Here is an 11,702-nt window from a genome sequence, read left to right on the forward strand (position 1 = left end):
TGTACAGGCATGCACGTACCCTCACAGGCGTCCTGCTTCTGTACAGGCATGCACGTACCCTCACAGGCGTCCTGCTTCTGTACAGGAGTGCATGTACCCTCACAGGCATCCTGCTTCTGTACAGGAGTGCATGTACCCTCACAGGCGTGCCTGCTTCTGTACAGGCGTGCACGTACCCTCACAGGCGTCCTGCTCCTGTACAGGCATGCATGTACCCCCACAGGCATGCACATACCCTCACAGGCGTGCACATACCCTCACAGGCGTGCACATACCCTCACAGGCGTCCTGCTCCTGTACAGGCATGCATGTACCCTCACAGGCATGCACATACCTTCACAGGCGTGCACATACCCTCACAGGCGTCCTGCTTCTGTACAGGCGTACACATATCCTCGCAGGCATGCCTGCTCCTGTACAGGCGTGCATGTACCCTCACAGGCGTGCCTGCTCCTGTACAGGCGTGCACATATCCTCACAGGCGTGCCTGCTCCTGTACAGGCGTGCATGTACCCTCACAGGCTTCCTGCTTCTGTACAGGAGTGCACGTACCCTCACAGGCGTGCATGTACCCTCACAGGCGTGCCTGCTCCTGTACAGACGTGCACATATCCTCACAGGCGTGCCTGCTCCTGTACAGGCGTGCATGTACCCTCACAGGCATCCTGCTTCTGTACAGGCGTGCACGTACCCACACAGGCGTGCACGTACCCTCACAGGCGTGCAGGCACAGGTGTGCATACCCACACAGGTGTGACTGTGTCTCCGTCCCTGCTCTGAGATCAGGGAGGGTTTGGGCTGTTTCAGCTCTCACCGTGTTACATAACATTTGCAGCAGGCAGAGTACTGCCAGGCCACATAATTTATATGTACACCATGTATTTCTGGTTTCTGTTTGAACGCGGCTGTGGCAGATATGTGCAGAGACTTGGCAGTCAGTGCTCCAGTGGGAGCCTAGGCCTGCGCGCTCAATCCTTCGCAGGATTGGCTGGTGGGCGCTGCTGCCCACGCCGGCTGGCAGGGCTGGGGGTGGGTCGTCCTGCAGAAGCGCCGCCGGGTCGGCCGTGACTCAGGTGAGCGGGATGGGCTGTCGTCCCGGTCTCAGCATCTTTCTCACGGATGCTGCCGCTGCGAGAAGCCACCTCTCATCCCCCGCCTCCGTTGGATGCTCGCACACCTCCGGGCGCTGCGGGGGGCTCTCCCCAAGCTGCGGCCGTGCCATCAGCCTCGACGGTGATTGATTGTAGGCCGTGGATGAGCCCGGGGGACCAGATGCTGGGGCTGACGTGGCACCCGGGCCGCAGGCTCCTGCCACAGGCTCACTGGCGAGTCCACGTGGAGGGAAGCTGCTGGGCTCCGAGTGGAGAAGCTGGGCTCCAGGACGGAGGGGCCCGGCCCGCCTTTCTGCGCTGCGAGCTGGTTGGTGTCAGGGCGGGAAGTAACGCAGCGCCGATCTGTCCACCGCGGTCAGAGTGAGCCCCGTGAGGGAGGTGCCCGGTGAGCTCGGGGCAGCGCCGCAGGCAGCTCTGTCCTCCCCTGGCCGCGGTGCTGGGCAGAGCAGCAGTGGTGTGAGGGTCTCGGGCGGCCGTTCACCCCGAGCTCTTCCCGGAGACGCGCCACAGCCACGGCCGGACCTCTGGGTGCATGCTGACCGCGCCCTCTCGTTTCAGCCTGCAGGACGCTGGCATCGGGTTCATCCTGGTCATAGACCGCAGGCAGGACAGATGGACCTCGGTCAAGGCGTCCATCCTGAGAATAGCGGTAAGTGTCAGTGTTGTCGCCAGGCCAGCGACCCCCGTGCCTTCTCTGGGCGGGGGACATGGCCTTTGCTGCCCAGTGGCGCTTTGGGTCCTGGCTGGGGCTGCATACACGGTGGGACCCAAGGCCGAGGTGGGTGCCAGCTGGGGCTGGGCAGGGCCAGCGCACACCTCCCTGGGCTCCTCGAGCTGCTCAGGAATGTGTGTGTGCGCGTGCACGTGTGTGTGTGCGTGTACTTGTGGCAAACTGTTGTGTGCAACTAGTCTCACATGGGTTAACTCAGGGGCCGTGTTATAACTTGAAAACAATGTCACCTGCTGGTTTGTGTCTGACGCTGAGCATGTGAGCGCTTGCGTGAGCTATGGGGCGGTCATTCTTGAGGGTGACGAGTGTGTCACAGGGCACCTTCAGGCTACGGGCGTGGGGTTATGTTGACTAGCTTTTCCTGTGTTGTTTTCTCCTTCCAAATGGGCTGTTTCTTCTTTAGTCTCATGACCAGGTCAGATTATCAGCAGTCATCCTATCCTTGGTGGCCCTTGTGGCCACGTGGAGACCCTCCAGTCTGCAGACCGTGGCCGCCTTTCAGGGTGGAAGAGCGGCTGCCCTGCGGCGCTGGGCGCTGTTTTTAGCCTCGGGATAGCTGGAGAGGGCTGTGCAGTCAGCAGAGAGCCCGCTCTTATTTTTGGCGCTGGCTTCCACCCCCGCTCAAGCTGGGTAGAGAAGTGGGGAGTGCTTCTCCCTGCAGAGAGGATGGAAAGTGTGCTTGTCTGCGGCAGGGCGGCCCAGAGCGCCTGTGCTGGGGTCTCGGGCCGGACGCTGCCCTCTCCCGACCCCATGGGGTGACCCGCCCCCAGGCCCTTGTTCTGCGTCCTGCACTGGCCCCTTTGAGGCTGCTGGGCTGGGGTCTGGGGGCGGGAGATCCCACCCTCCTGGAGGTCCTGGTGCTCACCCGTCCCAGGTGCGGCCCAGCCTTCTCCTCTTGACATGCCGTCTCCCTCCCCCGCCGCCGTCCCCGCCCCTGGCCTGCCCCACCGGCACACGCCCTCCACGTCGTCCCTTACCTGAGGCTGGTCTAAACGCTCGGGAGTGTTCCGGAAGAGCACAGGGCAGTGTATAGGTGTCACCTCCGCCCTCCCCTGCCTGTGCGTCCTCAGAAGCTCACAGGGGACTGTGTGCCACCACCAGCCGATAGCCAGTGTGCCCCGTTCATCCCTTTTAAGTTTTAACGTGGATTTGCACATGGGTGTCACCTGCCCGGCCAGCTTAAGGACTAAACTGTAAGAGCCAGTGGGTGAGGTGACAGAGGACTCCTAGAGGTGATTCTGGAATCAGCAAGTCCCGGGCTAGATGGCAGTGAGTCTCCAGTCGAGTGTGCTGCTGTTCTGAGAGGCTACACGGTCAGACTGACATTTTCAGGTCTAGTGATCGCCCAGGTCTTTTTGTGTGTGTCTCACTGGTGTGCAGGGCCGTCAGCCAGCCGCTTCTTAGGGGGATGGGCGTCCAGACCTCACGTCCATGCCACTCCCTGCCCCTGGGGTGCCCTCCCCCAAGGGCGGGGTGGCTGCCACTGCACTCTCCGCAGCCCCCAGCGCCCTCCGGAGCAGCCCTCGCTCAGGCCCGGCCTGGCCTCTCCTCCCGGTGGGGCACCCTCCCTCTTCTGCACACCGCGGTCCCTTGAGGTCAGGGCCAGCGCCGTCCATCTTCGTGTAGCCGACAACCCATCCTGGGCCCTGGGCGCAACAGGAGCCTTGTAAATACCTCTCCAGCTAATCAGCCACTCCAGGTCAGTTAGCAAGGCTGATCAAAGGGAGGACTGTTGGCTAAGAAACAGACAAATCACTTCTAATAACAGTCCCTGAGGTCCCCAGCAAGCCAGCAGGATGGCCCGGGGCAGACCGGCCATCAGTTGCACTGTCCCGCGGCCGAGTGGGAACACGGTCGTCTTCACCGAGCTGATAACCAGGCGAACTTCCGAAGAGAGCTGGTGCATCTTTAAAGCTTTGTTTTGTGAGAGTCATAACTGACTTTTGCACTGATTCTGACGGCAGTAAAAGTGTAGGTTTCTTTTTATAAGCCTTACAGGTTACCCAGTACTGCTTTGGAAACCCCAGAAGAGAGCATTTTCCAGCAAAATTGTCAAAAATTCTCTTTGAACTCCAGTGCTTTTTCTTACAAGAATTTACTGATCGTAGTAATGCCAGAAGTCCTGTTTATGTTTTCAGCACATTTACTGAGACACTGATGTGTGCCTGGCGTGGTGGGTGGTGCTGCGGAAACACAAGGACCCAAGAGTCGTGTTGACAAGCAGGCTGCAGGCGGCTGACCCTGTGACCAGGCGCTGGGCCTGGCGGGGCGGCCACGGGGGCGGGGACACTGCAGGCCCCGCCTTGCTGATCCCAGTGCCCCTGTCCCCCCCACCCGACCCCGAGCCAGCCTTCGGGTCCATCTCCCTAGCTCCGTCGGGCGTGGGCAGAGGTGGCGCACTGACGCCATCTCCCGCCGTAGACCTGTCTGGACCCCCAGCCTCATCAGCCTGTGCTTCATCCAAGGGGGGTTGGGGGAGAGACCACCTGGCATCTGCTGGGACCCCTGGGCCGGAGCCCGCGAGGGGACCCCCGCAGACTCTGGTGCTCCAGCCTGGATGGCCACACTTAGCTGCCAGCGGCCAACTTTGGCCGCTCGAGTGAGCCTGGGTGCTCACATAACTGCTGAAGTTCGGGGCTATTTTAAGCTGCCTGTGTGCTATCTCGTGAGCTGCACGTTCTCTCCTTCGGGGCGCTCTCTCTCCTTGTTTGGATGCCTTCAGCTCAGCTCGGAAAGGAAAATAAGAGTGGAGGGTCCACAGTCCAGTGTCCCTAAGCTCAGACCTGCCGTGTCCCAACTGAGGGCAGAGCCCACTGCAGCTCTGAGCGGGCCTGCTCTAGGGCTGACACGGGGCCACGCGATCCTGCCCACGGCGCCCAGCAGGGCTGCTCCGGGGCTGACATGGGGCCACGCGATCCTGCCCACGGCGCCCAGCAGGGCTGCTCCGGGGCTGACATGGGGCCACGCGATCCTGTCCACGGTGGCCAGCGGGGCTGCTCCGGGGCTGACACGGGGGACATGGTCCTGCTCTCCAGGGCTGTGACTGGGAACTGCGGGGCAGACGTGCCTGGGGCCCCAGGAGGGGGTCCGGCAGGCAGGAGGTCAGTGTGGCCAGGCCGGAGGCACGGCTCGGGGTCGTGGGGGGTGACCAGCGGGGTGTCCTGGCGTGCAGAGCCTCCATGGGAGGAAGAGGAGGGCCCGGGGGGAGGTGGGGTTCAGGGACCTCCCAGGCCCCAGGCAGCCGCAGGTGGAGCAGAGCATCACTGAGCAGACGTCCGGCCCCTGCGTGACTGTTGGGGCTGAGGCCGGGGCAGGGGCCAGGACTCCCGCCAAGCCCTGGCAACGGGAGCTGGCGCTTGGATGTAGGGGTCTGAGCAGGAGGGGGCAGCGAGGTCCAGCCTGGAGAGACATCTTGTTTGGAGCCCGAATGATGCGGCTGTGCCCTTGGGGAGACCCGGGGGCTGCAGGGAGTCAGGGGCCCCCAGAGACGGTGGGAGGACAGCCCCTGGGGCGTGGGCTTCAGGGACACGCTGGCTGGGCCCTCAGATGCGGAGCCCACCCCAGGCCTCTGTGACGCCCCTGACGTGCCGGCGGGGCCTGGGCCAGGAGGCCAGGAAGGGTGTGCGTGTGAGCCACATCGGGCAGCCCAGGGTTTGGGGCCCCCGCGGGCCGTGCTCGGGACCCGAGGTGTGTGGGCAGGTGGGGATCGTCTCTGGATGTCCTGGGCAGGGGGCCGTCCTGACTGCAGATGGCTCAGGAGGGTCCCAGCACGTCCATGTGGGAGAGCGGGGCGGCATCAGGGCAAGACAGGAGAGGAGCCGCAGGACACTGGCCGTGTCTGTGCCCAGGGGCACTGCCCACCTGCCCTGCGCTGGGGGCAGCCCCGTGGCCTCTCCTCACTTCCCTCTCACGAGAGGGGCTTGCTCTCAGACAGAGGCCAGTGGACTGGGCACTGGGCCTGGGGCTGACCAAGCAGCCATCACAGCCTCGGCCTGGAGCTGGGCTTTGAATGCTGTGGGCGGCGGGGAGCTCGGCCCGGCCTGGCGAGGATGGCACACCGTTCTCCGCCCCCCTGCGCCCCCCCGCTTCCATTGCCGACGGGAGCCCAGGGTGCAGACAGCAACTCGTCCAGCGCCAGAGGCCTGGCACACACAGCTCACGTGCACATGCGAGTCAGATCATGCCCGGGTGTGAGGGCCTGCCCTGGGCGTGAGCGCCTGCCCCGGGTGTGAGGGCCTGCCCCGGGTGTGAGCGCCTGCCCCGGGTGTGAGGGCCTGCCCCGGGCGTGAGCGCCTGCCCGGGTGTGAGCTCGCTTCTTCTTTCTCTGTTGTGTGTGTGTGTGTGTGTGTCTGTTTTCGCGCCACCCGTGCCCTGGTTCCTGGGGAGCACCCTAACACACGCCATGGACCACAGTGGGCCTCAGACGGCGGAGTTTCCTGTCTCCCCGTCTGGATGGGGAGTCTGAGCTGGCTGGACCCTCTGCAGCTGCAAGGGGGTCCGTCTGTGCCCCCCAGCGGCCTCTGGAGACCCTCGGCCAATGGAAGCACCCCCAATCTGCTTCCGCCCCACATGCGTCCTCTGTGGGTCTTGATGCTCAAACGTCACCTTCACGGGGTGTGTCCGGTCGGGGCCCACCTTGACGACCTCACCCTGGCTCGGCCACCTCTGTGAAGGCCCTAAAGCCATTCTGAGGTGCTGGGGGCTTGGACTCCAAGATAAGAGTGTGGGGACGCATGACTCGGCCAGAAGGGAGGCCAAAGCTCTTCCTGCAGCTGATTTTTTGTTTTAAAGTTTGTATTGAAGTTGATTTGTAACGTATTAGCTTCAGGTGTACAGCAAAGGGATTCAGTTATGCATATATATGAATATGTATATCTTTACGTTCTCTTCCTTTGTGGGTTATTAAAAGGCATTGAGCGTAGTCCCCCCAAAGGTCAGAGCTTTTGACCTTTAGGACCACAAGCCATGTGGCACAGCTGTTCCAAGCCGTGTGGCTGTTCTCCTGCGTGAGGGGCGGCGATGCCCCGAGTGCGGTGTCTGTACCCGGCTCCGCCCCGGGCTGGCGCTGGCGTGGGAGGCACCCAGTCCTCCCCGTGGGGCTGCGGGCCGCTGAGGGCGTGTGGACCCCAGATGGAGCGCGGCCTGTGTCCCCGCAGGCGTCCTTCCCCGCAAACCTACAGCTAGTCCTCGTCCTGCGGCCAACCGGATTCTTCCAGAGGACACTCTCCGACCTCGCCTTCAGGTTCAACAGAGATGACTTTAAGATGAAGGTGCCGGTAAGTGCCCACCTCTTGTGGGGAGCGCCCACCCTGCCCAGGGTGCTGGGCAGGGAAGTGGGTGTGGGCAGCCCCCGGCTGCAGCAGGACCCTGCCTCACCTCCTCACTCAGCCGGCATGGGGCAGGCCCGGCAGCTGCCAGCTGTCCTCGGAAAGCCAAGGCTGTGCGGATCCCTTAGAGGCTGCTCACCCGGGAAGCTGCGTTCCCTTGGGGAGGCCAGGCACGTCGAGTCAGGTTCCTGGAGCGGGGGGGGGAGGGGCTGCCGGCAGAGGACCCAGGGAGCACAGGGGCCCATGCCCGGCACCTCATGACCTCCCCAGCAGGACCTGCCTGGTTGCTCTTGAAACCTGAGAGCCCCAGTGCGGGCCACCATCCCCGAGGTCAGCTCTCCTGCGCCGACGGAGGGCCTTCACCGGCCAGGGGCCAGGGGCGCAGGCCCCGGGCTTTGGAGGGAAATGGGTGCGCACATCTCTGTAGCATCAAAAAGCCTCGGTTTCTGAAGCTGAGGGCAGGGGTCTCCGCCCTGCACCTGGCCACGTGGGACCAAACCCACCAGTTCTCAGAAGCCAGGTTCACAGGATCCGTCGCCCACGATGCCCCTTCCCTGGCCTGTCTCGTTCACCCTTTGAAACTGGGAAGCGCCACCCGGGGAGGGTCCGTGTTGGTGCCCTGGCCTGTGCTGACCCAGCGCTGAGCAGAAAACGTTAAGAGGGCCGGTGGGCGCCAGCCTTTTCCGTCGTGCTTCAGTCGACACGGAGCAGACGGAAATCACAGAAGAGCCTTAAGTCCTTGAATAGCTGACCGACCCGTCTCCGCTCCTGTTGGCGTGAATCAGGGTGTTCTGGGCGAACGGCCTTGCTGGACAGCGAAGAGACTGGATGTCTCTGCTGAAAGCTGGCACCGTAGCCTGTTCTTAAGAGAAGATGACATCTCAGTCAAGAGTCTCAACGTGGGTCCCCGGATGGCTGGGCGGGTGGTCCTCTGTGGTCTTATAGGCACCCTGTCCCCTCCACCCGCCCCCACGTGGAGACAGTCAGCGTTGACCCGGGGCGTGTCGGATGGCCCCTTGGCCTGGAGCAGACTCAGTGTTTAATAAAACACGAGGTGGTGTCGAGTGACGTGTGGCCTGAACCTCCAGGGCCTCAGTGGCAGCACCTGACGGTTTGCAAAGCAAAGGTGGTACTTTTACCCAAAGCTCACGGATGCAGTGACCTCAGAGCGCAGGGGCAAGACAGGAAACAAACCCCCCCCGGGGGAAGAGCCCCCGGGCCCCTGTTCTCCACAAAAGCCATGCCCAGTGCCTGCCCCCGCCTCCATGCAGCCTGCTGGGTTTTGGCGGGAATGCAGACAGATGGGCAGCTTCGGAATGTGTGTGGCTCCATGAACATGCAGGCCCCCCCACCAATCAGAGGCCCCATGTCAGCAGAGTGCCCAGCTCTGTCCAGGGCTTTGCTTAACCCCGATGGCTGCCATCTGCTGGGACTGTGCTCCCATTTCATGGACGGGAGAGCCGAGGCCCAGGGAGCGTCGCACCTGCCTGCCGTGGGGGGAGCTGGGAGGCCCCTCCATCTGGGTCTGCGGGGCACTCTGCTTATGGGTGGTCTCGTCCCCCCAGGTCATAATGCTGAGCTCAGTCCCAGAACTACACGGCTACATCGACAAGTCCCAGCTGACGGAGGACCTGGGCGGGACGCTGGCCTACTGCCACTCCAGATGGCTCTGCAATCGCACGGTGAGTCCCCCACCCCCGATGGCCCCAGGCCGCCCAGCAGCGAGGCCTCCACCTGCTCCAAGGACCTGGTGCCGTTTCCCAAGCATTCTCTCTGAGCACGAGCCGACGGTCTCAGTGGACCTCGGCATCTGAAGGAGAAACGTGAGTCCTGTCGGGAGTGGCTTTCTGGAGCTCAGGAACATGGGGACAGAGAAAAGCTCCAGCTGGGTTCTCAGCATCGCTCTCAGGCAGGTGCAGAGCCCACGTCTGTGCAGGAGCTGAGGCTGAGGCTGGGGGGTCTCCCGAGGGGCTGGGCTGCAGCCAGGCTTCCAGGCCCAGGAGGGCGCGGTGCGCGGGCTTCGGGGTGACGGTCTCCTTCCTCACAGGCCGTCGAGAGCTTCGCCCTGCTGGTCAAGCAGACGGCGCAGATGCTGCAGGCTTTTGGGACCGAGCTGGCCGAGACGGAGCTGCCCAATGACGTCCAGTCCACGAGCTCCGTGCTCCTCGCCCACACCGAGAAGAAGCACAGAGCCAAGGTGTGTGTGGGAGACGGCGGGAGGTGGGGCCGACCCGGACGGCTGAGCTGACCTGCGGCCACGGCACACACTGGCTCTTGGTGAATGTGACGGGGTCGGCCGAGGCGGCCGCACGCTGTGGGCTCTGAGTCAGAGGAGGCCCCGACCCACTGATGGTCCTTGGGTGCCCCCACGAGAGCCCCCTGCTCCCTCTGGAGATGGAGCAGACACGCAGGGCCCTGGTTTCCTGTTACTCCTGCCCGCTGCCTGGGAGACCCGTAACCCTACCCTGCCTGCTCACCGCACCGGTGCCTCCCTCTCTTGGGGGCACCAGGTGGGTGGGCAGCAGAGGGTCCAGGGGTGGGGGGGGGCGGGGGTTGTCGCGGTGCCCTCTGACCCCTCAGGGCCCCCACCCGGGGCCAAGTCTGGGGCTGGCGGCCTGGATGACGAGCCTGGACGTCCCGCAGGAGGATATGAGGCTGGCGCTTGTCGAGGGGCGGCGCGTCCTGGAGAGCATTTGCGAGCCGCTGGCACGGAGCCCAGAGCAGAGCCCCAACCAGGACCAGCTGGACAGTCAGAGCACCGTGCAGAGGTGAGGCGGGAAGGCACGCGGCCTGGGCACAGTCTCCACCATGCAGAGGGAGGCCGGGCTCGCGGGGGACACACAGGGCCCCCGGCATGCCCTCCACCATGCAGAGGGAGGCTGGCCGCGGGAGGGGGGGACACGCAGGGCCCCCGGCATGCCCTCCACAGCGTGGAAGTGAGGCGGGGAGACACACGGCCCCGCCCCTGGCACACCCTCCACCGTGTGGAGGCGAGGCTGGGCTCTGGGGAGACACGCAGGGCCCCCGACACGCCCTCCCCAACGGCTTGGTGCTGCCAGGAGTGGGGCTTCACAGGCCCACACCAGCGTGGCTGCTGCCCCTTCCCCAGGCTCCTGGCCCAGCTGAACGAGACCGAGGCCGCCTTCGATGAGTTTTGGGCAAAACATCAGCAAAAACTGGAGCAGTGCCTGCAGCTTCGGCATTTCGAGCAGGACTTCCGAGAGGTGGGCGGCCTGGGGAGCTGCGGGGGGCGCCGGCGTGGGTGATGCGCCCCGTGGGAACCGCTTGCGGCCTCGCGGAGCCGGGGGTCGGGGTGGAACCTCATTGCCAATGGCACGTCCTTCCAGGTGGGGTTCCCGCCCCTTTACTCTCCTGCTTCACACTTGTCTTAGCAGTGCCGGTTCCTTCGCGCCCCCCCCCCGTGTAAATGTCAGATAACCTGATCTCTGTCTCCAAGAAAGTCCCACTGGGCTTTGTCAAGAATTGTGTTGAACCTGTGCCTCACTTTGGGGAGAATCAGCACTTTTCTGCGTTGACTCCTCAGACAGTAAACGCCTCTGTCTGTCCGTCTGTTCACGTTTTCTTCGCTGTCCTTCCCGCCGCGGTGTCGTTTGCACGAGTTCAGTGTGTGTTTGGTTGGGTTTACACGTACATGTTTCATTTTTTAAGCACCCGTAGACAGTGGTACGCTTTTTATCTGGCGTCTTGTGTGTTCATTGCTGTCTGTAGAGATACAGCAGACTGCTGTGTATTCATCTCATGTGCTGAAACCTTGCCGAACTCAATCCAGGCGCTGTTTTGTAGCGTTGCCACACAGACCATCAGGCCACGTGCAAACAGAAGTGGCTTGATTTCCTCCTTCTCTTTGTGTCTATTCTTTGTCTGCCCTGGTGCCCTGGAGCGCCCACCACTGGGATCACGGTGGCGAGAGTGGACGGCCCTCCCTGTGGGGCGCAGTCTCTGAGGAAGGTGTCCGTCACCAGCGTTACACTTGGGGTGTTGGCAGGAGGCTTTTGTGATGTCCTCCCTCAGATCAAGGAAGTTTCCCTCTAGTCCCCCTTTCAAGGGAGGCCCGGGCCCTCTCCCTTCCCTGCAGCCAGTTTCCACGGCACCGACCCCCCCGCCCCGTCCCCCAGCCATGGCCTTCCCACTGACCTCACTGCGTGGCCTCTCACCCTGCTGCCCCGTCTCAGGTCAAATCGGCCCTGGACGTGCTGGCCCAGAAGGTCACGACCTTCACCGACGTGGGCAACAGCCTAGCACATGTGCAGCACCTCCTGAAGGACCTTGCCGGCTTCGAGGAGAAGTCCAGTGTAAGCGTGGGCGTGGGCGGCGGGGGCGGCGGGACCGCCGGGACACCGTGCCCTAGGGTCACCACCCCACCCCGCCGACCCCCAGCCAGCCTCCACCGACGCCCCAGTCTGCCCCTGCCGACCCCCAGCCCGCCCACAGCCCGCCCTCACTGACCCCCCAGCCCACCCCCAGCCCACTCCACAGCCCGCCCTCACTGACCCCCCAGCCCGCCCCCAGCCC

The 11,702-nt window shown here is 63.7% G+C and overlaps 1 protein-coding gene across 7 annotated transcripts in view; it reads left to right on the forward strand.

The window, feature by feature from the left end:
- Positions 1–11,702, forward strand: part of MCF2L (MCF.2 cell line derived transforming sequence like) — an 89,931-nt gene that overhangs the window by 59,312 nt on the left and 18,917 nt on the right. For all 7 annotated transcript variants that reach the window (XM_040267466.1, XM_040267467.1, XM_040267469.1 and 4 more), the window contains exons 4-10: positions 1,671–1,761; positions 6,999–7,118; positions 8,735–8,851; positions 9,217–9,366; positions 9,813–9,937; positions 10,279–10,393; positions 11,363–11,482. In XM_040267466.1, coding sequence (XP_040123400.1) covers positions 1,671–1,761; positions 6,999–7,118; positions 8,735–8,851; positions 9,217–9,366; positions 9,813–9,937; positions 10,279–10,393; positions 11,363–11,482 — 838 coding nt within the window. The remainder of the gene's footprint in view (positions 1–1,670; positions 1,762–6,998; positions 7,119–8,734; positions 8,852–9,216; positions 9,367–9,812; positions 9,938–10,278; positions 10,394–11,362; positions 11,483–11,702) is intronic.

The sequence above is a fragment of the Oryx dammah genome, unplaced genomic scaffold (genome assembly GCF_014754425.2).
Source record: "Oryx dammah isolate SB20612 unplaced genomic scaffold, SCBI_Odam_1.1 HiC_scaffold_24, whole genome shotgun sequence".
In the NCBI taxonomy this organism is placed as follows: domain Eukaryota; kingdom Metazoa; phylum Chordata; class Mammalia; order Artiodactyla; family Bovidae; genus Oryx; species Oryx dammah.